We start from the raw sequence: 24,471 nt of genomic DNA, 5'->3' as shown, positions 1-24,471 counted from the left end.
GCAAGTTTCCCCTATTTCTGCACACACGCCACACATTGTTTTAGTCTATCCTTCCTTTATGCTACCACTACCTCGCAAGAGACCACAGAATGAAAAAGGGATAGAGACTTGGGTTTGAGTCGTGGCCACTTACCTCACCTCTTAAGCCTCAGTTTCTCACTTGTAACTTGAGGGAAATACCTAAATTCGCACGTCTAAGCGGTTTATGGGGATTAAAACAATGTACGTCAAGTCAAGTGCGTGGCACCTAAGTCGCGCTCAATATATGGAGACTGTACCACACCTCTTAGGAGCCCTCAGCGTACTGAATTACAGAGTTCTAGGTCAGTCTCCCGCGCTAGACTGCGCGCTGCCTGAGGGCATCCCTTTCGCTGCGGTTCAGTGCTAGCGCGAACCCCCGTGGCTGGCGGGCGCAGAAGGAGGTGGGCCGGGCCAAGAAGGACGCGGCTCCTATTCCCGGCGGGAAGGCCAAGCCTGGCGGACCCCACCTTCCGGAAGTGACGCCACCGAGCGACCGGCGCTGCATCAGGGGCAGGCCGGAGCGGGGCGCGCGCAGCATGGCGGAAGCGGAAGGGAGTTCGCCACTCCTGTTGCCGCCGCCGCTGCCACCCCCGCCCGGGATGGCGGAAGTGGAGGCGCCGACGGCGGCCGAGACGGACAAGAAGCAGTTTAGTTGTGCTGGCAGCGGCGTCATGGACGTGGAGCGGAGCCGCTTCCCTTACTGCGTGGTGTGGACTCCCATACCGGTGCTCACGTGAGTCTCCTCCGGCGTCCGCCCGGGGACTGGGAGAGCCGGGCCCGCGTGGCGTCCTCCGGCGGCCCGGGGCCAGCCTCCGGCCCCGACACACAGCAAACCCTTCCCACGGGTCCGCGGTTCACCAGTACCCCGCCACCCGCGCGGTGCGAGCTCTGCTGGTGAATGGGCCAAGCTCCCCTCCCTCATTACACCTGGTCTGATCTGAGAGAAAGACCGTTGTTGACCGCGGAAAGGTACTGAGGCTGGGAAGCTAAGGACCTGTGGGCGTACAGAAAAGGGGCCCCTAACTGGGTGTGAGAGAGACATCTTCATTCACTCACTGGCTTATTCATTCGTTAAACAAATGATTGCTGGTCACTTCCTATACGCAAGACATCCAGCTGGGTCTGGAGGCAAGAGTGGGAGTTTGATTGGGACCACACCAACTCCTGGGATGTCGTCATTGGAAGGGCCCCCAGAGATCTGGGAGTCCAGTCCTTTGTCTCACAGATGAGGCTGAAGATCACACACCATCTCAGTTGCAAAGCGCATTTAGGTCCCAGGCTGTCTGCCTTCCAGACCAGGGTTCTTTCTATGGCATCAGCCTTTGTCAGAAGAGAAAGCAGGTGCTCCAAAACTGCTGGCGCCTTTTAGCAAGGAGCTTGGGGACGAGGAGGGGGGAGTAGGGAGCTGGTTTGCCCTCGTGCTTCAGCCTTGACAGCTGATAATAACCACTCCTCACAGTGCTGGACAGTTGGCCAAGCTCTTTCACACCCATTTCCTCTGAATTCCACAACCACTTTCTAAGGCAGGAATTATATTCTCGGATGATGAATTTGTACCATTAAATGTCTTGATCATGTTCACATGACAGTAAACGAAAGCATCCCAAACTCCGTTTTCTGACTCCATAACTTGCTCTCGTTCGATTACATCCTGTCCCCTCTCACCTGACGAATAGATTTGTTCCCTGTATCAAAAACAGCCAAGTGCTGTGGAGAAGGGATCATTTTTGTTCTTATATGTTGCTGATCCTAAAATGAGCTTAATTCTTGTATTATGTTAAAATACTTCAGTTGTTCTGTTTTCAAATGCTTATGCATTTGTTTAAGAACACCCAAGTCTTGGACTTCCCTGGTGGCGCAGTGGTTAAGAATCTGCCTGCCGATGCAGGGGACACGGGTTCGATCCCTGGTCCGGGAAGATCCCACATGCGGAGCAACTAAGCCCGTGCGCCACAACTACTGAACCTGTGCTCTAAAGCCGGGAACCTAGCTACTGAGCTCACATGCCTTGAGCCCAGACTCTGCAACAAAGAGACGTCACTGCAAACAAAGAGTAGCCCCCACTCACCGCAACTAAAGAAAGCCCGTGCACAGCAACGAAGACCCGACGCGGCCAAAAATAAATAAATAAGTAAGTAAATAAATGTATAATTTAAAAAAAGAACACCCAAGTCTGAGTCCTTTCAAAATAAAAATTTTAAGAAAGCGTTTTCATTGATTAATTCAGTATTCTTTTTTTTTAAAAATAAATTTATTTATTTATTTTTAGCTGTGTTGGGTCTTCGTTGTGGCGTGCGGGCTTCTCACTGCAGTGGCTTCTCTTGTTGCGGAGCACGGGCTCTAGGTGCACAGGCTTCAGTAGTTGTGGCTCGCGGGCTCTAGAGCGCAGGCACCGTAGTTGTGGCACACGGGCTTAGTTGCTCCACAGCATGTGGGATCTTCCCAGACCAGGGCTCAAACCCGTGTCCCCTGCATTGGCAGGCGGATTCTTAACCACTGCGCCACCAGGGAAGTCCCTCAGTATTCTTTTTAACACACCTGCTAAGTGACTCCTATGTGCCTAGAGTAGTTCTAGGTGATAAGAATATACAGTGGTGAGTAAAGCAGGTATGATCCTTGTTCTCACAGAGTTTAAATCATGGTGGAAGGAGATAGACAGTAAACAAGTAAACTAATAAAAGAACTGATAGTGAATCGTGCTATGAAGAAAGTAAAATGTTAACGTGAGAATAACTGGGAGGGAATGTATTGGTTTTGATAAAACCTGTCTTGTTATCCCAAGATCTCTTTGGTTTTTCCCTGTTCTCAAAAACACGTTTGTGGAGTCCTCTGCTCTTTGGAGAGCTGGTAGCAACATTGAGTGGAGGCACCACGATCCCCAGTCATCTGGGCCAGAAGCAGCACACACCCCATTTCTATTCAGATCTATTTACAGGTGTTCATAAGATGAATAAGGCCTACTGCCCCATCAGAAGGCTCATGTTCCCATCAAAGGACTCGCCTTCCAGCAGGAGAGAGACAGGTGAACTCACCATTGTAGTACATTGTGGTGATTGCTGACCTAGAATGCAGAGCTAGGAATAGATGTGGCACAAGGAACTGTCATTGATTTTGGAGGTGGTGGGGGTGGATCAGAGAGGGGGAAACTGAATCCAGAGATCTGTCTGTCCCCTCAGAAGTGTTGATAATTCTGCATGAAAAGCCAGATAACAGCTATTGCTACTACTAAAAACAGCAAAGATTGGATACTTACTCTGTTCTGGGCTGTGTTCTAAACATTTTATATTCACTGTCTCATTCAGTCCTTTTATCAATGTAATGAAAATAGGTACTGTCATCCTCATTTTATAGATGAGGAAATAAAGGCTTAGAAGCCAGCATAGGGCTTTTTCCACTGAAATAGTCTACCTATACCAGGTAGAGCTCCAGAGTCAATAACTCATTCATTCAATAAATAGTTCTTGAAGACCTATTATGTACTAGGTCTGAGTAGACAGTAGTCCACAAAGCAGCTTTGGAGCTTGCCTTCATGGAGCTTCCAGACTGACAAATACTTTGAGAGTTTCTTCTCTGGGGCTTCCCCAGGCGCAGACTTCTGTTGTCTCCAGCCTTTATTCTACTTCCGGGGAAGCCGTGGTATGTGGAGTATTGGTCAAACCGAGACCGTCTCCCCAACCAGATGAAAGGAATTGAGGGTGGGAGGTGGAGATGGGTCTTGAGATTAGGGCCTGAGAAGCCAGAGGAGCTACTTTCCCATAGTTCTGAGTGTCCATCCTGTGGCCACTATGAGTCTAAAGCAACTTATTGTACGCCAGCCAGTCCAGCCAATCAGATAGCAGGTATTTATTGTACACCTCATGATAACAACATTGGGCAACTACCAAGTGCAGGGAAGTGTCATAAGCATTTTGCAGGCATATCCTGTTTGATCCTCACAATCGCCCCCCACTGAGGTCATCATCATCATTGTTCACCTCTCACTGACAGATGGGAGTGAGTGCCTGCCCAAAACAGTCAAGACTCAACCCAGGTCTGACCTCAGAGCCTGACTCCACTCTTAAATGCATGATATTCATTCATGCATCATTTAGTCAGTGACTGCTTAGCTGCAGCTATGTGCCAGGCACTGCCCTGCGGGCTACTCTAATCAATAAGAGAAAATCCCTGCTCTCTCAGAGTTTACATACTAGGGGGGAAAGACAGTAACCATGTAAGTAAACAAGATGATTGCAGATAACAGTAGATACTATGACGAAATTAAAGCAGAGTCATGGGATCTGGGGTGCCTGGGGTTGTGTGTGGCTGCTCTGGAAGGCACTGTCAAGGGAAACCTCCAGAGTTGACCATTGAGCTGAGGCCTAAGTGATGAGAAGCAGCCAGCTATGTGAAGCTCTAGAAGGGTGTCTGGGACGAAGGCAAATGTAAAAAAAACCATTGAGGTGGGAGGATTTGGTGTGTCTGACGAACCAGAATTGGGCAGTGTAGCTAGAGAGAAGAGTGAGGTGACTTCAAGGAATAAGCAGGGCCAGACTGTTGGAAGGAGTTTGGAGTATAAGTGTAATAGGAAGCCCGTAATGGATATTAAAGCAAGAGAATGACAGAATCTGGATCATGTTCTTAAAAGACCACTCTGGGGAATTCCCTGGCCATCCAGTAAGGTTGGGACTCGGCGCTTTCGCTGCTGGGGGCCCGGCTTCAATCCCTGGTCCAGGAACAGATCCCGCAAGCCACGCGGCACAGCCAAAAACAAAAAGACCACTCTGGCCCCACCATCCTTCCCGGTGCTCAAGCTGCAGACCTGGAAGAGCTCTATCCTATCGTCATAAAACTGCCCAGTCTTCCTTTTAAAGATCTTCTCAAGCCATCTGCTTCTCACCTGACCAGTACTCTGGATCACCATCTTCTCTTGCCAGTATTCCAGAACAGCCTCTGAACTCCTGTCTCCCTCCCATTCTCCAGGCACACGCAGCACTTTGCTGCCTTGGAGTTTTGCTTTCTGCCTGTCAACATCCTGTGCTTTCACAGGTCAAGGTTAAAAGTTACCGCCTGTGTGAAGTCTTTGCTGACTCTGCCCCAGCCCCATGTAATTGTTTCTTTGGGCTATATCTCTGGCTTTTGCCTCCACCTCCCAGCAGGCAGCCTTCAGATCAGCACGTGGCTGCTGGCCCTGGGAGTCCTTTTTTCTTTTTTTCCTTGTGAGTCCTTCTTAAACTGGATCAGTCTCTCCAGCACCTAGTTCCTGTAGAGCCATGGTTCTCAGACTACAGACAGATCTGGAGTTCCTATGCGTTTTGCATATCAGGGTCCAACTGAGATTTGGGTTTTTCTAAATAAATGCCCATGGCTTTTAAAAATTCAAACTTTCGACTTCCCTGTTGGCGCAGTGGTTAAGAATCCATCTGCCAGTGCAGGGGACACGGGTTCTATCCCTGGTCCAGGAAGATCCCACATGCCGCGGAGCAACTGAAGCCTGTGCGCCACAACTACTGAGCCTGCACTCCAAGGCCCGCGAGCCACAACTACTGAGCCTGCGTGCCGCAACTACTGAAGCCCGTGTGCCTAGAGCCAATGCTCCTCAACAAGAGAAGCCACCACGATGAGAAGCCCGCGCACCACAACGAAAAGGTAGTCCCCGCTCGCCACAACTAGAGAAAGCCCACGTGCAGCAACAACGACTGAACACAGCCAATAAAAATAAAAATTAGAATTAAAAACAAACTTTCAGTTCCTGGAATGCATCATGCTTTTGTCCTGATCTCTACCCTTGCACACATTGTTTCTTCATTGTTTCACACACACACACATGCTGGTTTAAGTGCCCCCCAACACTTTTTAAAAAACTTTTTAAGCCTTTTTTTTTTGCGGTACGCGGGCCTCTTACTGTTGTGGCCTCTCCCGTTGCGGAGCACGGGCTCCGGACGTGCAGGCTCGGTGGCCATGGCTCACGGGCCCAGCCGCTCCGCGGCATGTGTGACCTTCCCGGACCGGGGCACAAACCCGTGTTCCCTGCATCGGCAGGCGGACTCTCAACCACTGCGCCACCGGGGAAGCCCTAAAAAACTTTTTAATTGAGGTATAACATGTACCATAAAGTGTAAAAGTCTTAAGTATACGGCTCAATGAATTTTGCACGTGTGTGCACTCATTCACCCAGGTCAAGAGAGAGGACGTTTCCAGTATCCATTGGGCTCCCTTGTGCCAGTCAGTTCTGCCACAGAAATAACCCCTCTTCTGCCCTCCAGCACAATAGATTAGTTTTGCCTTTTCTTGAACTTCACATAAACAGAATAATATGCATGCACTTTTGTGTAAGTTTTCTTTTACTCTGGCTTGTATATGTGAGAATCCATGTTGTGCGTAGCAGTTTATTATTTTTCATTGTTACCTACTATTTCACTGTATGACTATACCCCAATTTACTTACCCGTTTTACTATTGTTGGACATTTGGATTATTTCTAGGTTTTTTTAATCAACTTTATTGAGATATAATTCACATACAATAAAGTGCATACATTTTAAGTGTGCGGTTCAGTGAATTTTGACAACTGTTGTTTCCAGCTATTCTTTAATAAAGGTGCTGTGAACATTCTTGTCCACGGCTTTGGTGGACACAAGCATTTGTTTCTGTTGGATGTATACTCTGAAGTGGAATTGCTGAGGTAGAGGGTGTGGTACCAGTTTTCGAAAGCTGTGGAAACTCTCCCAGCAGCAGTGAGAAGAGAGTTCCAGTTGCTCCGCCTCCTCACCACACTCAGTGTTGCCGTCCTTTGAGTTTAGCTGTTCTGTGGGCTGCACCGATTCCCGGCTCTGCTGTTCACTTTCACTTGCCCCTCTTCTGTACTTCCCCTCCCGCTGCCGCCACCCTAATGGACACTTTACCACACAACATTATATTCATATGCTGTCACTCTGGATGGAGTGTTCCCAGCGTCTGTCTGACCAGCTGAAAGACACCCACAAGCTCTGCCCTTTCCCTGTCCTTTTTTTCACAGGTGGTTTTTCCCCATCATTGGCCACATGGGCATCTGCACATCCACAGGAGTCATTCGGGACTTTGCGGGCCCCTACTTTGTGTCGGTGAGTCCCCATTCTGCCCCCCTCTGGAGGGTTCCAGGGCTCAAGTGGAAAGCTAGCCTATCTTGCCCACAGGCAGCCTTCCTGTCTCCCCAATATGCAGGAGAATGCAGATGCCATGCAGTCCTGGTCCGGCCCTCTGCTTCTCACCAGTGTTTGACCCCTTTCCCCTTTCTCTTGCCTCCAGGACAGGCCAGGAGGGCAGTGTGGCCAGGATTCTTAAGTAACTGACCCAGCCCTTTGCCCACCCCGGGGGTACCAAGACATGGGTAGGGTTAGAGGCAAGAGTGGAGAGTCAGACCATCCTGGTTCCTTGGTCCAGGAACCAAGTGTCTGGACCTTCAGAAGGTGGGAGTCACAAGGCGGGGGCACAGGGGAGGCTGATGTGGTTCCCTGGGTGTGGCCATGGAGAAGAGGGGGCGGACCTTCTAGAATGAACCAGCTGTGTTCTCAGGTCTGTTCCCTGGGGATGTGCCCGAGATAGGGCAGTAGGCTTGCGCCAGGTGAGCAGGCAGCGTCCTGCCTATTTCGAGTTGCAGCTTCCTCTCCGTCAGGCTGGGATGAATGGGTGTGGTGGCGCCAGCCTGCTTATGTTCATATTTGTCATGATCATCTTAACACCACAAAGGTCTTTCATACCCATTACTTTCACTGCCATATACGTGTATGATAATTCATCTTTGACCAGCTCTGTCAGCAGATTCTGAACCCAGAATCTGTCCCTTTGTAACTCCTGTACCCCACATCTTGTGTGGCAGGTCTAGGACTTGGCTAAAACATCCCCCTCGTAGCAGGCCTCTTGAGGCCCAACCGCTGTGTCTACCCCACTCACCCCAGCCCACCCCACATCCTGCTTTGACTGCAGTCACGCTGCCAGATTCTGTGTGGGCCACCACTGTCGGGTCAGGAGGTCAGAGGTTGTCCTCATTCACACCACGAAGGAGACCACTCCCCTGTGGACAAAGACCAGAGATTGACCAGAGAACCTGGAGAAAACAAGGCCCAGAGAGGGTGAGAGAATTACTTGGCAGCCACAGAGAGAGGCAGTCATGGCTGTACCCCAAGTCTTTGGTCTCCGGGTACAGTGCTCTGTGCACTCCTGCCACACTGCCTTCTTCACACAGAAGAGCTGCTGCTGACCCTTCAGATATCCCGCCAACCCCAGAGCAGGGCCCAGGCTCCACTTCTGCCCACCCACCTTACCTCCTTCTAAGTCACGACACTTCCACCACCAACCCAGGTCTGTCTGCTGGGCTGGATGCGGGCTCCCCACTGACCTCTGCTCTTGTCCCTCAACAGGAAGACAACATGGCCTTCGGGAAGCCTGCCAAGTAAGTGGTGAACATCCGTGTGATTGGCCCTAGAGCCAGGTTCCTCCTACCTGGAGCAGCAGGCCAGGCCTTCTGGGGCACAGCAGGAGCCAGCAGCCTGAGGATGGGGTGAAGGGGGGCAGCCAGGGTCTACCAGAGCATCTGACCTTGTACCACACATCTCCTGCTCCAGTCCCTGGCTGGGTCCTTTATCCACGGGCCATCTAGGCCTTGCCTCAGCCCTGCAAGGTCGTGTTGTCAGCTCCTTCGGAAAGGTGAAGATAAGGAAGGGACTTGGTCAAGATCACACAGGAAGTGGCAGAGCTGGGACTCACATGCAGGTCTGTCTCACTGCAAAACCTGGACTCTTTCTCCTGCCCCTCAAGGAACAAACACACCATTTAAGGTGTGAGGGAGGCATGGTTTGGAACTCTGCTGGAAAGTTCTGGTTGGAGAGAATAAAGGCAGTTTAGTCTCTCCTGGAGCTATTGCTGGTTTGCATGGGGTTTGGGGACTTCATTTTTTCTGTCTTGGGGGCCCACCTCAGTTGTGGTGACAGTGCCTCAGTCTTCAGTCTGCTCAGAACAGCATCAGATGCTCTGTTGCCCAAGGCAGCATCCAGGAGGGTGGAGCCCAAGGAGGAGTTGGTGTCCCACACAGCATAGGCAGCCTGGAGCTGGGCTCTCCAAACCCTGCTGACTCCCTCAGGCAGGTGGAGATGTGAGCCAGGGGCCTCTGGTCTGGGTGTCTGCTGCCAGACTGCTCCTCAGCGAGAGTTGTAAGGACACCCGTTTCCAGGCAGGAACCCCTGAGCAGCTGAAGTCCCGGCCACGGTGGTTTCTCACTGGTCCAGTCTGTAGGCTCCTCTGTCAAGCCATTCCCCACATAGCAGCCAGAGGGCGCTCTGACCTCCCAGTGCCCCCTGGCCCAGACCCTTTGGGGTGTCACCCAGCTTGAGGTTCACAGACTTTAGCTCCACCAGCTATTCTCCCATTCACCCTAGTCTCCCATGTGGGGAGATGGGGAGAATGCTTTCTGATGGATGAACTCCTCAGGATGACCTTCAAGTCCCCCAGAACATGGCCCCCCTGCATCTCCAGCCTCACCTTCCAACATCCCTCACCCCGTTCTTCCATCTGAGTCCCCCAGCAGTGCCCAGTTTCTTAATTTCTGGTACACATTGCACAGTTCTGTGCCTCTTTCTCTGTTCAAACTGTTCCCTCTCCCTAGAATATTCACTCCCCATTCTGCGCCTGGCTAATCCTTCCTCCTTCACACTGGACTCGTGTCACCCCCAGGAAGCCCCTCACGTCCCCACTGAGTGAGTTCATATCCTCCCCAGGATCCACATGGCGGTGGGCATGTCACACTGTTCCAGTTGTCTGCTGTGTGGCCCTTTCCCTGGACCTGGCTCACCCCTGTAGCCTCAGCACCCGGCTCAGGGCCCTGCACAGAGCAGGCGTCAGGGGACATTCGTGGAGCTGAGCCAGTGCCCAGAACCCCTTCTCCCCCCTCAGGTACTGGAAGCTGGACCCTGCTCAGGTATATGCTAGCGGGCCCAACGCGTGGGACACGGCTGTGCACGACGCTTCTGAGGAGTACAAGCACCGCATGGTAGGTGGGCCACTCCTGAGGGTGGGAACGAGGGTGGGAGGTTTCCCCGCAGCCCATCCTGACCCAGCCCATCCTGCATCTCCAGCACAGTCTCTGCTGTGACAACTGCCACTCACATGTGGCCTTGGCCCTGAACCTGATGCGCTACAACAACAGCACCAACTGGAACATGGTGACTCTCTGCTTCTTCTGCCTGCTGTATGGGAAGTACGTCAGGTGCGCTGCCTGTCCCCCTGGCCGCCGCCACCCTCCCCGGGACCGCTCTCCCACGGATCCCAACGGGGCCATTTCTGGGGTCCTTCAGCCAGCAGGGACAAAGCAGGAAAACAACGAGCTGAGCTCCTGGTGGAGAGGGCGGTGCTGTCTGAAGCCCAGCTCTGTCCCTTGTAGCTGAGCTCCTGGTGGAGAGGGCGGTGCTGTCTGAAGCCCAGCTCTGCCCCTTGTAGCTGAGCTCCTGGTGGAGAGGGCGGTGCTGTCTGAAGCCCAGCTCTGCCCCTTGTAGCTGAGCTCCTGGTGGAGAGGGCGGTGCTGTCTGAAGCCCAGCTCTGCCCCTTGCAGCTGAGCTCCTGGTGGAGAGGGCGGTGCTGTCTGAAGCCCAGCTCTGCCCCTTGCTCACTGTGAGATCTTGGGTAGCTGCCTTGGCCTCTCTGAGCTGCAACTGTCCCTGGGAAAATGGAGATAATGATTCTGGCTCCTCAGGGATGCTGCGTGTGTACAGAGCCCTGTGCTCAGGTCCGGTGAACAGGTGGACCCTCAGAAGAGGATGGGTGACCCCATAGGGTCCCCTCCCAGCATCCCTCGTCAGAGGCAGGGTTCTGGGCGGGTGGGCCCCAGTGGTGGCCTGGGAGGACCTTTAAAGTCCCCGCCTCATGACTTATGAGGTCAAAGGCCTTGGTCCCAATTCACAGATAAAGGGAGCTCAGAGGGGTGGAGTGACCCTCCCACCGGGGAGCCAGCACACACCTGGGCTAACCCGGCTGCCTCTCCAGGCTTTCTTCCAGCTGTGCTCATCATTAAGAGCTTCTGAGAAGGAGATTTTCAGGGTCTTTTTTGGTCCAAAGGCTTTTAGAGGTCTCCTGGGAAGACCTGTGACCTGTGACCTGTGGTCACACAGAGACTGAGACAGAGGCGGGGTTGAAGCGGGCTGAGCCATAGCCCCGCCTAACTCTCACCGACCCCTCCCCGCCCACTGCACTGAGCAGAGGGCACTCTGGCTTCCCCACCCAGACTGAAGACTTCTGGGTCCTCTCGCTGGCGACCTCTCCCCAGACACAGGGGCGATCGTGGATGGAGTCAGGAAGGCCCAGAGGGTGGACGTGTCTCCTGTACCCACCCAGCGAGGTGTCACATCTCCACCAGGAGCCTGGAACAGCCCCTGCCCAGGACCGTAGCTGGTGCTCCTCCACAGCAGGCACCAGGCCTAACCCAGTCCCTTAGTTGACTGAGTTTGGGGGTGAGGGGGGTAGTTCCAGGAGCTTCCTTGCGGGGAGCGGCCCTGTCTGGGTTTGTGGGAGGACGGTGTGCTGGACCACACGCCCACTCACTGGCCCCTTCCCTCCCATGCTCCCCTCTCTCTCCATCAGCATCGGCGCCTTCGTGAAGACCTGGCTGCCCTTTGTCCTCCTCCTGGGCGTCATCCTGAGCGTCAGCCTGGTCTTTAACCTGCGGTGATGGCTGCCCCATGGCCCTGGGCCCGCCAGGCTCCTGAGGAGGCCGCCGCCATCACCTTTTGTTCCAGATTCTTCCTCCTCGCCCCGGAAGGCAGGGATGGGCCTGCTGGTTTGGGCCCAGGGGTCTGGGCTCAGTGGGGTAGGATAAGGGCTGAGGATGAGCGTGGGGTGGAGGTGTTTGCATTTTGTGTCTCACTGGTCGCTCAGAAGCTCCCTGCCCCCTCCTTCCCAGGCTTGTGACTCCCACCCTTGAGGCACCCTTTGTTCATCTGTTGGAAAAGCCTTAGCTTCCCTCTAGAGCTGTGTCTGCCACTGCCTGCTGGGCTCCCTCTGCCTCAGCCCAGTGCCTGGTGGGGGAGGGAAGGATATTTGGACCCACCAGACAAGGCAGCACAGGGAGCAGAGCTGGATTTGAAGCCCATTCTCCTGCCAGGACTCTGGTCCCAGGGTGGAGGTACACCAAGAAGTCTGCATAAACTCAGCCACCCTGGGGCCTTCTCCACGGGCCTCTAGAATGGTCCAGTAGGGCTGACGGGCCCCCTTCAGATGTCTGCCAGAAGCTGCACTAGGGGTAGTTTGTGCCCCGCTCCTGGCGGCCGCCAGCCCGTGCAGCCCCCTCTTCCCGCTCTCCCAGGGCCTCCAAGTACTTGGGTCCATCTCCCCCCTGCAGTTTGGGGCCTGGGCTCCCCCAACCAGGCTGGAGAGATGAGTGACACTGACGTATCCAGAGTGACCCCTGCAGATCAGAGCGATGTAACAAAGCTTGTCCTTGGCCCCAGGTACGGGCCTCGCACTGGTGACGGCACCCCTTGGGTCCGAGATGTCGGGGGGCCGTCGGAGCATCCAGCGCCATCAGGGAGCTGAACGGGAGCTGTCTCCTCCCGCCTCCCACAGCTCCCCCTTCACTTCAAGTTGTGGGACAGGCCTGTGCTGCCCCCCTCACCCCTGCTCCACGGATTCCTTTGTGCGGGGCTCCTGGGCAGGACAATAAAGAGTTTTAACTCCAGACCGTGCTTGTCCTTGATTTCTCCCTTCGGTGGTCCCTGGTTTCACTGAAGACATGCGCTCCCTTCAGCTCCTATCTTCGTGGTGAACTTGGGTTCCTCTGCCCCCGGCAAGGGGTCTGGTTGCCAGGGACATGGTTGGGTCCTCGTCCAGGGCCTGGAGCTTGCAGGAGCCAGCATCCCTCGGGTGTATCCTGCTCTGAGCAGGAGCGCTGCGAGTTCTCCACGCCTCGTCCACCATCCCAAAGCTTTCTCCTTGAGGCAGGCGAACATTGAAACCCCTCCCATATTCCCTGTTGGGAAGAACTTGGCAGTAGGATTGGGAGTCAGTGCTGACAGACCAGGGCCCTGGACCCGGCCCCCACCGTATCCACTGATCACGTTGCCAAGCTCCCCGTGTTCACCCCCAGTGATCCGGTCGCTGCCCTGCTCCGTGGTGCCTCTACTCCATGGCCCTCGGGACCCCGCACTCTCACTCTCCACGCATCCCACTCTCTACCGAGATAGGGCAGCACCTGCTCTCCAACACCCACCCACTTCTGGTCCTTTGCTTCCCACTTGTTGAAGTCATGCCCTTCCTTCTCAAGGCCCAGCTTAAAAGCCACTGCCTTGGTGAAGTCTTTCCTAACCTTGCCCTATGCCAGGTGTCACTTTAGTTGAACTAGCAAAGGATTTGGTCTCTGAATCCTGAGAGCCCTTTGTGTTCTCCCTGAGGATGGCCTTGGGGACAGCTCTAGCTGCAGCCCTCAGGGCCCTGGATCAAGTGTCCGTCAGCTCATCCCAGATGCCTGGGGCTTCTCCAGGGCATGACAGAGGTGGCCCCTCCTCTCTTCAGAGCAATTCCATTTTCAAAAATCTGTTCTGCCTATGGGTCCACCTAAGGGTTGGGGTTAAACTCTGGTATGGAGGACACCACAGCCAAATGGCCAGAAAAGCTTTAAGGCCTGTTTTCACCCAGCAGAACTTTAAAGCAGCCGTGTGGTGATGGGACATAACAGCTGCCATAAGAATCACCAAGTTACTGAGTGCTCACCACGTGCTGGTAAAGTACATCATTTACCCTCACCACAGGCCAATGAGGTAGGTGCTCTCATCCCCATTTTAAGATGAAAAAATGCACAGAGAGGTGACGTGGCCTGCTCGAGGTCACAGGGGTAGGAAGAGTGGAGCCATGTCGAAACCCAGCAGCCAGCCTCCAGAGCCCCCATTCGGAACCACCCTGCAAGGTGGCCCCACTGGAGCACACGAGGGAAAGTGGGGTGTGGCTGTGACCGACAAGAAGGGAGAGTGGGTGCTGGAGGCAAGAGAAAGGAATCTCCTTACGACAGTCCCAGGAGGTGGCTGCCGTTGTCCCTGCTTCATAAATGGAGAGAATAAGGCTTACAGAGATGATTGTCACTGATCCAAGGCCACAGGCCATGTGGCAGAGTCAGAATTTTAACCAGGCCTGGGAACTCTTAGCCAGGGGGTGTTGCCTGGAGACCAGCCGCAGTGCAGAGCATCAAGGCCCTGCAGGGGTTGCGACGGGTGGGGAAGGCATTCTGCAGCTGAGGAGCTGGGAGCACAAATGGGTCTGGGTGTTGAAGGGACAGGAAGCAGAGCCCGTAGGTAGGGCTCTAAGGACGTAGGAGACAGGAAATGAGGAGCAGCCAGAGCTAGGCAGGGCCCCGAGGGTTGGGTTGAGAGGGCAGGCAGCCCAAAGGATGATGGACTGTCTTGGGAGGTGAGACTCCTGCTGGTTCGGAGTAGATTTGGTAAGGGGTCAGGGGGTTCCCCTGGTTGTCTGCTGGCCCCTTCCAAAGCTGAGGAATGACATAAAAGTGGGATGCTGAAAGGGCCCTCTGACAGCTGTGCAATAAAGGGCTGGGGCGGGGTGGGGTGCTGAGTGTGGAGGCCAGGAGACAGGGAGGAGGAGGCTTCCAGGAGAGGCTGGGCAGGGACTGAAACCTGGGCAGTGGGAGGGTGGCAGAGGTGGGGGACAGATGGGAGAGAGTCCAATGAGTGGCAGCAAGCATTAGGAGGCCTGGGGGCCAGGTCATGAGGGCTGTTCACAAAAGTGGAAACTTGGAAATAGGAGAAGGTTTCAGGTGGGGAGGACACAGAGGAGCTGGGGTTGAGAAGACAGCAGGAGAGGGGTCCAGGAGAGTCACAGAGGCAAGGACAGGAGCTGGACCTTGGGCTGGGGGTGGAGGAGGGACCCTCAGGGGCTCCGAGTGGTGGTAACCTTCCGAAGCCACTTCCGATGCTGGGGAGGAGGAGTGGGGTAAGTCCACTCCTTATCCACCTCCCCTCTTGGGGGTCTGTGAGGTGCCCTCTGATCTTTAAGCCATGGTGCAGGTGGGGCAAGACGGGCGGATTGAAATGAAGCAGACTTGGGGGCATCTGGAAGCTTTGCTGTGGCCTCGGCTCATGGTCCCAAAGCAAATGTAATCCAGGGCCCAACCTATTCTCAGGGTGGGGAAGAATCTGGGAGCAGAATGGGGGGTGCTCGGAGGGGCTCCCCACGGACAGAGGGAGGGTATGGGAGCCTCATTTTGGCCCTGGAAGAATCCAGGCCTCCTCAGACAGATGGGGCCCAGGGTGGCAGAGGGGACAGAGGGCAGCTCTGCTGAGGCCAGCACTTCCTAGGAGGCATATGTGGACATGGAGGGGACTCTGTTGGCCCGAGAACACCTGGTACCTCCTATATGCCAGCTTGTGCCAAGCACTTTCATTTCCCTCAGAGGCTCTTCACACTCTGCTGCCTGCAGTCTGCACGGGAGGAAAGTGCCGCTCAGAATTGTTGAGAGACCTGCTTAAGGTCACACAGTGGCACAGCAGGAACTGTTCGGGGTTGTCTGGCTGCAGTCTGCAATCCTTCCACCACCCTGGTTCTCAGAAACGTTTCTAACTTTGCTTTCAAAGCAAGTTCCTATCAGCTCCTTAGTGGGCAGGGTGGGGCTGCTACCCATTCTACAGATGGGGCAACCAAGGCTCTGAGGGGTTGGGGCCAGCTCGAGTCACAGGAGTTACAGAATAAGTCTGCAGAGGAGCTGGGGCCAAGCCCCAGGCATCTCCTACCCACCAAACCTGCTCTGGGGTTGCTGAAAGCCCAGGCTGCGCCCCTGGGGAGCCGGGAGTCCAGGCCCGGTTTTGCATCAGGCCCTGTGAGAAGGTGTTTCCTCCTCCTCAGTGGGGCAGCCACTCCGCTGGGCCGCCGGTTGAGTCAGCCTTAGGCCCTCACTGCTCTTCTTCTGGTCCCTGAAACTCAACTGCCAGGGAAGCCGGGGTTACCCGACGAAGGTGTCCCCTCCATACTGGACCCCTACAGGTAATACACCTCGGGGCCAGAGGGCCCCTGCCAGTGTCCCGAGGGGTGGGCACTGCCACCTGGTGTCCTGAGCACCCTGTAGGACCCAGGGGTCGGGGAGGTGGGACGTGTCTGGGGCTGGAACAGCCAGACAGATGGACAGACCCTTAAACTGACCAATGGGTCTGTCCCATAAGTGTTGAAACAGAGTGGGGAAGACCAGACACTGGATTCTGCCTCTGGAACCAGAGGGGACTGCAGGGAGGGGTGTGCTGCTGGGGACCCTGGGCTCAGATACCCACAGCCCAGCCCAAGCAGACCTCAGGACAAGGGCGGGGAGGGTCAGTTCTGTGGAACGTTCCTCCACCTCCATACTCATACACACACATCTGGTGGTCCCCAGGGCATCAGAGTACACACCACAACACACAGCCCAGTCACACATGTGCACACACCCCACCGCGCTGTCGCCCAGGAAGTCACAGAACATATCACACAGACGAGAGTCCCCCATGCAGCACCACACTGTGACATGACGCCCAGACACACACGCAGTGATACAACATTCACACCCACAAAATAAACAGCCTCCCAAATCCCACAGTCTGCAGACGCCTGCTGAACGGAGACTCACAGTGGCACCGGGTAACACAGGGGCAGCCACACAGGCTCACACACCAGGCCCCAGAAGAGCCCTAAACAGTGCGTCTGCAACACCCGGGACTTGCACACAGTAGATGTTCAGGAAATGCTGTTAACATCGGTCACACAGGCATTTCCACAGTGTCACACACGACACCCGATAGAGACACCCAGTCCCCCCCGGGTGAGAGTGGGGCAGCAGGGGGAGAGGGCTCGCTTGAGGGGTTCGCTGACTCAGCTGGGAGGGCACAGAGCGCGGGCTGGCGGCAGGCACAAGCCAGGACCTGCCCGCTGAGTGTCCTCTTCCCATCTCAGCCCTGCCTGGTGCCCCGGGAGGGAGGGGACTAAAGGGGCGGGAGGAGAGGAGAGACCGCCCAGTGGGCTCGGGCCAGGGCTCTGCCCACGGCCCAGTCACAGGCTCCTTGCCACGTCCACACGCCCCTCAGGGCTGGGCAAATGTTTTCCTTCCGGAGTCACCGTGGTACCTTAGCTGCTTTGCAGCACTCGGCCTCCACCACCAGGTCCCACCCCAGCCAGGTCCTGGGTCAGGGCGTGGGGAACCCATGTGGCCAGAGTAAAGGGGTCCAGGGAGGGGCTCCAGGCCAGGGGGCAGGGCTGGCAGCAGGGGCAACCTTGGGCTGCGGGCCTCCGTGGGAGTGGGTGCAGCAGTTACCTCCGGGGGAGGAAGTTAGGCTGTGAGCTGGGGAGGAGGCTGCCTCAGACAGGAAGGCCAAATAGGCCAGAGCAGGGTGGAGGTGAAGGGTGGAGGTGAAGGGTGGAGGGAAAGGACCCAAGTCGGGAGATTCCCGGGGCAGGGTGGTGAGCAGATATGTGTGTGCACCTGTGTGTCCGGCTGCGTGTTCGTGTGTGTGCATTTCCCATGTGTGTGCAGGTGCACGTATTTCTGCATTTAACTCGGCAAACTTTTACTAACCATCTGCTGTGTACACGGTTCTGGCTTTGAGGATGAGGCCCTGTCCCTGACTTCAAGGAGCTCACAATCTAGTTTGGGGGATGCAGTATGTGTGTGCAAAAGTGTGTGTGATTTGTATATATCTAAGGACAGGTCTTTGTCCCTGGACTTATTCTTGTACAGGTGAACCCCTCTGTGGGTCCTTGTCTCCCGTGTGCGTGCGCCTGTGCGCAGGTTTAAGGATATGTTACATACATCTCTTGGTCTGGACATGGATCTGGGCCTATGACTGCATAGGGCCCTTTATGGGGGACCGGGTATGCGTGAGCCTGTCTTTATATAGGTGTCAGTGTGCATGTGTGACCAGGTGTGCATCTCACTGTGGGGAAATATATCTACATGTATCAGTGTGCGCATGTGCGTCTCTACATGTCTTTGAGTGTGTCCCTGAGTATGTTCATGGGTGTCGGTGTGCATGTGTCCACGAATGCATCTCATGCCACCTTGATCTCAGCCTTCCTGGGCTTGTACCCCGCCCACCATGGGGAGTGTATATTTGGGCAGAAAAGGCAATTGGCTCCAGGATGTGCCCTGTATATGGGCAGGCCTTTACCTGACCCTTGCTCTGCCCCCAGGGAGCCACGTGTGCCCAGCCTGGGCGCTGCCCCAGCTGATGCCCCAGAGGGGCCACCCATCTCAAAAGGGGCTCTGGTCCCTGCCTGGCCTCCTCATGGCCCATGAGCCACAGCCTGAGGCTGATGGGCTATTGGATCTCAGCTTCCTGACAGAGGAGGAGCAAGAGGCTATTGCCAAGGTCCTGAAGCGAGATGCCCGCCTGCGCCAGCTGGAGGAGCGACGGGTCAGGTAAGGCAGAGTAAGGGAGCCCCAGAGGAAGGGGCCTCAGGCACTGGGGGGCTTGGGTGACTCCCACCCTCTCCCCTACCAACGTGCAGCCTGTCAGATATCTGGGTAGGTCTTGTTTTTGCCCACTGGTCCACTCCACCCTTGGCCAGCTCAGTTCATCACCTCTCTCAGGGTGGCTGCACCAGCTCCCTTGCCGGCCTCCCTGCCTCCGGGCTCGCCCTTTCTGGCCCACCCTCCATGCTGCAGCTGGGACTCTCCAGATCTGTCTTTAATATCCTCTCCTGAAACCTCACATGGTTCCTCCACATCTCCTGTCAGGGGCAAGCTCCGAAGCGTGGTCCACAGGCCTCCCTGGTTGGACCCTGCCAGCCTCTTCCACCAGTAAGCCTCACCCCCTGACACACATACACAGAATGTCCACTACAGCCACTCGGGTGCTCCACAGGTCCCCGAACACACCCTTCGCTTTTATGATGTTTCTCCTGCCTGGAAGAGCACAATGGCAGAGCAGCATGGGACTTACAAGTAGTGTTTGGGGACAGACAGACACCTCCTAGCTTGTAACCTTGGACCCCCCCAGTACCACTCTCCTCATCTGTAAAATGCAGCTAACGAGCCCTACCTCATAGAATTAGGAAGGATTATACACAGTCATTTAATGAATAATAATTATTTTTCTTCTCTACCTGGAGAACTCCAATTTGTCATTTAAGAGCAATTCACATGTCACCTCCTCTGGGAAGCCCTCCAGTATTCTCACAGGCAAAGCTGGCCCTCTTACATACATCATGGCTCTACCTCACTATAGTGTACTTGTCTATTCTGGACTCAGTCTCCCCACCAACCTGAGCTCCTCCAAAGCAGGGATCAAGTCTGATTTGCTGTTGTATCCCTGGCCCCAGGTACAGGGCCTGGCACAGAGTGGGTGGCAATAACGTTGATTGCATGAGTGGTGACAGCCGCGCCCTCCCCCATCCTCCAGCAAGCTCCGGACATCGCTGGCAGACCCTGGGCAGCTGAAGATCCTTACAGGGGACTGGTTCCAGGAAGCACGCTTCCAGCGGCACCACCACGCCCACCTTGGCTCTGACCTTGTTCGCGCCTCCATCCGCAGGAAGAAGGGCTCCAGGGGTGAGAGGAGCTCCCCAGAGTGGGGCACGCCTTGGGCAGCCCAGGTCACCGGGTGTATGTGGACGAGGACAGAGGGCCCCTGGTTTCAGTTCCAGCTGCCCCTGGCACTGTGTGACTTTGGGTGGGCACCACCCCTCCATGGGCTACAGGAGGTGGGTGGGCATCTCCAAGGGCCAGACATCCTGAGAAGAGAGTTTCACAGAACTTCTCACCTGGGTGCAGGAGACCAGGCTCAGGGCAGCGATGGGGAGGCTCAGGCTGCTGGGAAAGAGACCGAAGAGGCGCTGGAGCCCAGGTGAGGAGGCATGGCAGGGAGTGGAGGGTGCCTCCCAGTCACCTGGGGCCCATCTCTGACTATACCTCTCCCTCCTCCCAGGCTCCCCATGGACGAGGCCCCCCAAGAGAGGTTCAGCGAGGCTGAGGTGAGTAATGAATGACTGAATGGGCTAATGAATGAATGTACAGTGTCCCTGGCATGGAGGTGGGGTGTGCTGGGGAAAGAGCCCAGCCTGAGAATTAGGAGACCCTGGCCTGGGCCTCTGTCATCCTCCTCTGTCAAATGGGGGTGTGGGCCCATCGTCTAAGGAAACTCTTAATTGGTTACTAGGGGTGGAGTGTGGACTGAGCTGGGTGAGGTCCAAGACTCAGATGCCACCAGTGGGACCCTGGGAGTTAGGTAGGGCAGGCCCTGAGGTGTGAAGGGGTGTGAAGTACAGGCCAGACTGGAGTTAGGTAGGACAGGCCCTGAAGTGTGAAGGGGTGTAAAGTACAGGCCAGACAGGTCCTGCAGCTGGTTGCCAGCTCTGCCCTGAGGGCAGTGCAGAATCTGAAGCTGGAACCTCTGACCCCTTCACCACTGGCCCCCTCTGTGACTTCTACCCCTTGCTTCTTTCAGGGACCTGATTTCCCCTCACCATATGTCCCCCCAAAGGCTTCAGATCATGAGGAGGAGCCCCAGGCCCAAGAAGGTGAGTGGGAAGGTGTGTGCTGGGAGCACAGAGAGGTTGCGGGGATCAGAGGCAGCTCTAAGTGACCCCAGCCACCTGTGTTCAACCTTCCTCGTCCTGCTTAGGGGGCGGGTAGGTGTGGTCTCCACCGGAGACCGCAGGGCAGCACTGGGGTCTGAATGGGGGTTGTAAACTAGTCCCTCCAAATTTGCTCAGGGGCAGGGCGGGCTGGGGAGGGGCTCGCTGAGCTGTTTGTGCCCCTCCCAGCCCCTGGCCCCGGGGGCGTTCAGGCCTTCGCCGCAGAGGAGGCTGACCCTGAGCTGGAGCCTCCGTCGAGGGGAGAGGAGGAGCCGCAGCCCCCGCCTGCCCAGGTAGGCGGGAGCGGCCCGCGGCTGCTCTCAAGACCCGGAGCGGACTCTGGGCGGGGAGTGCAGCTGCGCGAGGCTGCGAGCGGTCCGGGACCGAGAGCGGTCGCGGGAGGGGCGGGGGGTTAGGGGACGCCCCCGTCATTTACCTCCTCCTCAGACCCAGGAGGCGTCCGAGATCCTGGAGAATGGGGAAGAGGCCCCGGGGCCCGACCTGTCACTCGACCGCGTGCTCAGCAGCAGCTCCTCCACGCCCAGCCTCAACTCCTCCACGGTGAGAGGGTGAGGGAGAAGGCCTGGGGTGGGGGTGGGGTGCGCCTCCCCTCCCCGTATCCCGAGGCGTTGCCCCTGCATGACCCCTCCCTTGACCCCCGGACCTGACACTCCAGCCTCCAGGCAAGTTACCTCACTTTACCCCCCTCCCCTCCCATCTGAACTCTCCGCGCTCCCCTTCCCCGGCCCCGACGTGAGCCCCGCAGCCCGCCCTGACCTCCCCACCCTCCGCCCGCAGCTGAGCAGCAGCCAAATGAGCCTGTCCGGGGAGGCGGAGGCGGGCGCAGTGCAGGTGCGCGGCTCCCTGTACTTCGCGCTGCGCTACGAGCCTGGTGCCGCCCAGCTGCGCGTGCACGTGATCCAGTGCCAGGGCCTGGCCGCCGCCCGGCGCCGCCGCTCCGACCCGTGAGTGTCTGACCCCGCGAGGAGGGGCGCTAGGGAGCCTCTCTCACTGCCCAACCCCACCGCTTTTCTTGGCCTCAGTTTCCTCATCTTCAAAATGGGAATAACGTTCTTGGTAGACGCGGGAGCTGGGTGAGATAACTCCTGTAAAGCGCTGCACGAGGCCTGGCACGCGAAGCTGCGTTCCCGGCTGTGGCTGGGAAGTAGGCGCTGGAAGGGGCTGGAGGGGTAAAGGGGTCCCCCTTCACCTCCGGTCCTCACCTGCCCCGCTCCAGCTACGTCAAAAGCAAACTCCTCCCGGATAAGCAGAGCAAGCGCAAGACCTCAGTGAAGAAACGGAATCTGAACCCGGTCTTCAACGAGACTCTCTGGGTGAGGCCGCGACGCCAGGGCGGCCCCCCATTAAGGAACCGAACGCCCCTTCCTGCGGGGACCGGGTGGCGGGGGCAGCCATGGTATCGTCATTGTCGGTCGTTCCAGTCCTCCATTCTGGGGGAGGAACGGCAGGGAGGCCCTCGCATTAACGCGCTCTCCAACATGTCAGTCTAGAGGTGGGCGCGGCGCTAGTCCAGAGCCCCATTAATACCGTCCGGGGTTCCCCAGGATTCCTTCCAGCAAGGAGCGTGGTAGGCTAAGCCCCAGCCAACACTCCCGCAACACTGAGGCCGGGGCCATCGACGCTGCTTCATTAAAGCACATCTCCTGTCCCCAGTACTCTATCCCGCAGGCCGAGCTCCGGGGACGCGTGCTGAGCCTGTCCGTGTGGCACCGCGAAAGCCTGGGTCGCAACATCTTTCTGGGCGAGGTCGAAGTGCCCCTGGACACGTGGGACTGGGACTCCGAGCCCACCTGGCTCCCCCTGCAGCCCCGGGTGAGCAGCTGGCCCGCGCGGGTAGACCCGCGGCGCAGATCTCCCGCCTTTACCGCACTGGTCTTTCCCCCAGTCCCCGTCAGCCTCGAAACCTTAGGGCCCCATGCAGAGGTCTGACTGCCGGTGGCAGGGCTGTCGGATTCCCCAGGTTGTTCTCTCGGCAGCCCCCTCCAAGACCCCGCCCCGTCGGTGTCTGGAGACTCCGCTCCCTTCCGGCCCCTTTTCCCTAGAACTTTGTCCCCACCCCCTGACGAGCCCGCCTCTCGCAGGTCCCGCCCTCTCCCGACGACCTTCCCAGCCGCGGACTGCTCTCTCTGTCCCTCAAGTACGTGCCCGCTGGCTCTGAGGGTGAGTGACCGCCGGCAAGAGGCCAAGCTGGACAGGCCTTGAGAAGCGGGGAATCTCTGTCCCGCAAGGGTGAGGGACAAGTGTCTGTCCTTGGGGCAGGGCCTGAGCCGAGCCTCTTCGCAGGCGCAGGACTGCCCCCGAGTGGGGAGCTGCACTTCTGGGTGAAGGAAGCTCAGGACCTCGTGCCTCTGCGCCCAGGATCCCTGGATACCTACATACAATGGTGAGGGGCATCGGTACTTCCCCGCCTCCCTTCCCTTCTCATGCAGTGGAGCTCCCCACCTTCAACAAACCCCTTCTGGTCACCCACCCGTGATTCCCCACTCTGGGCTTTGACCGCTGAGCGGAGGTGGAGGGGACAGCTTGAGCCAAGGCCTGGAGTCAGGAGAGTTGAGGACTCCTCTGAGCAGCTGCATTTCAGTGACTGAAGCATAGGACTGGTTGGAGAGCTGAGGCTGAGACCTGGGAGGTCTCAGGGGCCTGTCCATGGAGGACCTGGAAAGCCAGGCTGTGGGGTTTGGTCCTGAACTTGCAGTTCAGTGGTTTTGCAAGTAAGCACCGGAGGAATTCTAGGGGTGCCTCCAGGTGCTGTCCCACCCTCAGAGAGTAAAATAGAGGCAGGCCAGTGAGGTTCTGAGTCCCCAGCCTTGATGCAACAAAAGACATTGTTTTTCTTTTAGGTTTTGTACTTCTGAGTAATATTTTTGTCTTGCAGAAAGGGCTCCAAGGCTTTAAAAAGTTTGGAAACTACTTCTGGGGGGCTGTGAAGGTGACTGAGCTGAGGAGTAGCAGAACTGCATTTCAGAGACATTACTCTGGGGTCCTGTGAATAGGTGTTGTGACTTTTAAAGGCAGGAGATCTGAGAGGAGGTTGGCGCAAAGGTCCCAGGATACTGAGGGTTTGAGGCCAGTTCTCAGGCAGGAGCCAGAGGACATGGACATTATGAGGAAGTATGGGTAGGACTTGGTGACTTGTTGGTTCTGGGGAGGGTGAGGGGGTGGCCACTTGACGCCAGCCCACCCCCCCACAGTTTGGTGCTGCCTGATGACAGCCAGGCCAGCCGCCAACGGACAAGGGTGGTGCGACGCAGCCTCAGCCCCACGTTCAATCACACCATGGTTTATGATGGCTTCGGTCCTGCTGACCTGCGCCAGGCCTGTGCTGAGCTCTCTCTCTGGGACCATGGGCCCCTGGCCAGTCGCCAGCTGGGGGGCACACGCCTCAGCCTGGGCACCGGTGAGTGGGGCAGAGCCCTGAGGGGACCCGATGCTAGGAGGCAGGGGCTCGACATGTGGCCCTGGGCACTTCTCTGTCCTTTCCTGAGCTTTGGTGTCCACGGAGAACGTGAGGGTGATAGTGCATGATCTGGGACCAGGCGGGTATTCCTTGGGACCTGGGGTGTCCAGTGTGACCGTGTCTTCCACCCCTGCCCGCCCACATCTAGGCAGCAGCTATGGGCTCCAGGTGCCCTGGATGGACTCCACACCTGAGGAGAGGCAGCTGTGGCAGACCCTTCTGGAGCGGCCATGTGAGTGGGTGCATGGCCTTCTGCCCCTCAGAACCAACCTGGCCCCCAGGACATAGCTGCCCTACAAGCCCTACAAAACCCCTCTTTCTGGACCCCCGTCTCACGGCCTGCCCTTGGCTAAAGTCAATAAAGTCTATTCTGAGGGCAACAAGGGGCTGATGTCGGCTTGGGGGTGGGAGTGTGGGGAGGGCAGTGATAGCAG

The 24,471-nt window shown here is 56.6% G+C and overlaps 2 protein-coding genes across 5 annotated transcripts; both read left to right on the top strand.

Annotated features, from left to right (window-relative positions):
- Window positions 1-540: 540 nt before the first annotated feature.
- On the top strand, window positions 541-12,697 carry TMEM222 (transmembrane protein 222). 2 transcript variants are annotated; one of them, XM_060140926.1, is made up of 6 exons: window positions 541-754; window positions 7,016-7,100; window positions 8,397-8,428; window positions 9,925-10,021; window positions 10,107-10,228; window positions 11,605-12,697. In XM_060140926.1, the coding sequence occupies exons 1-6, from the start codon at window positions 558-560 to the stop codon at window positions 11,690-11,692; spliced, it is 621 nt and encodes a 206-aa protein (XP_059996909.1). In that variant the 5' UTR covers window positions 541-557; the 3' UTR covers window positions 11,693-12,697. The 2 variants fall into 2 exon arrangements, with proteins under 2 accessions (XP_059996909.1, XP_059996908.1); XM_060140925.1 differs by having other exon boundaries at window positions 10,107-10,237.
- A 3,177-nt stretch (window positions 12,698-15,874) lies between these two features.
- On the top strand, window positions 15,875-24,406 carry SYTL1 (synaptotagmin like 1). Of its 3 annotated transcripts, XM_060142748.1 has the most exons (15): window positions 15,875-16,005; window positions 18,175-18,403; window positions 19,386-19,534; window positions 19,757-19,829; window positions 19,911-19,956; window positions 20,430-20,502; window positions 20,749-20,852; window positions 21,007-21,120; window positions 21,358-21,524; window positions 21,797-21,893; window positions 22,234-22,392; window positions 22,662-22,740; window positions 22,864-22,963; window positions 23,772-23,977; window positions 24,186-24,406. In XM_060142748.1, exons 2-15 carry the CDS (start codon window positions 18,213-18,215, stop codon window positions 24,323-24,325), a joined length of 1,698 nt encoding a protein of 565 aa, XP_059998731.1. In that variant the 5' UTR covers window positions 15,875-16,005; window positions 18,175-18,212; the 3' UTR covers window positions 24,326-24,406. The 3 variants fall into 3 exon arrangements, with proteins under 3 accessions (XP_059998731.1, XP_059998729.1, XP_059998730.1); XM_060142746.1 differs by lacking the exon at window positions 23,772-23,977 and having other exon boundaries at window positions 24,186-24,365; XM_060142747.1 differs by lacking the exons at window positions 22,864-22,963; window positions 23,772-23,977.
- The last annotated feature ends 65 nt before the right edge of the window (window positions 24,407-24,471 follow it).

This window comes from Lagenorhynchus albirostris, chromosome 2 (genome assembly GCF_949774975.1).
Source record: "Lagenorhynchus albirostris chromosome 2, mLagAlb1.1, whole genome shotgun sequence".
Lineage (NCBI taxonomy): Eukaryota > Metazoa > Chordata > Mammalia > Artiodactyla > Delphinidae > Lagenorhynchus > Lagenorhynchus albirostris.
Note: the sequence above shows the minus strand (reverse complement) of the source record. Positions and strands in the feature narration are given on the sequence as shown.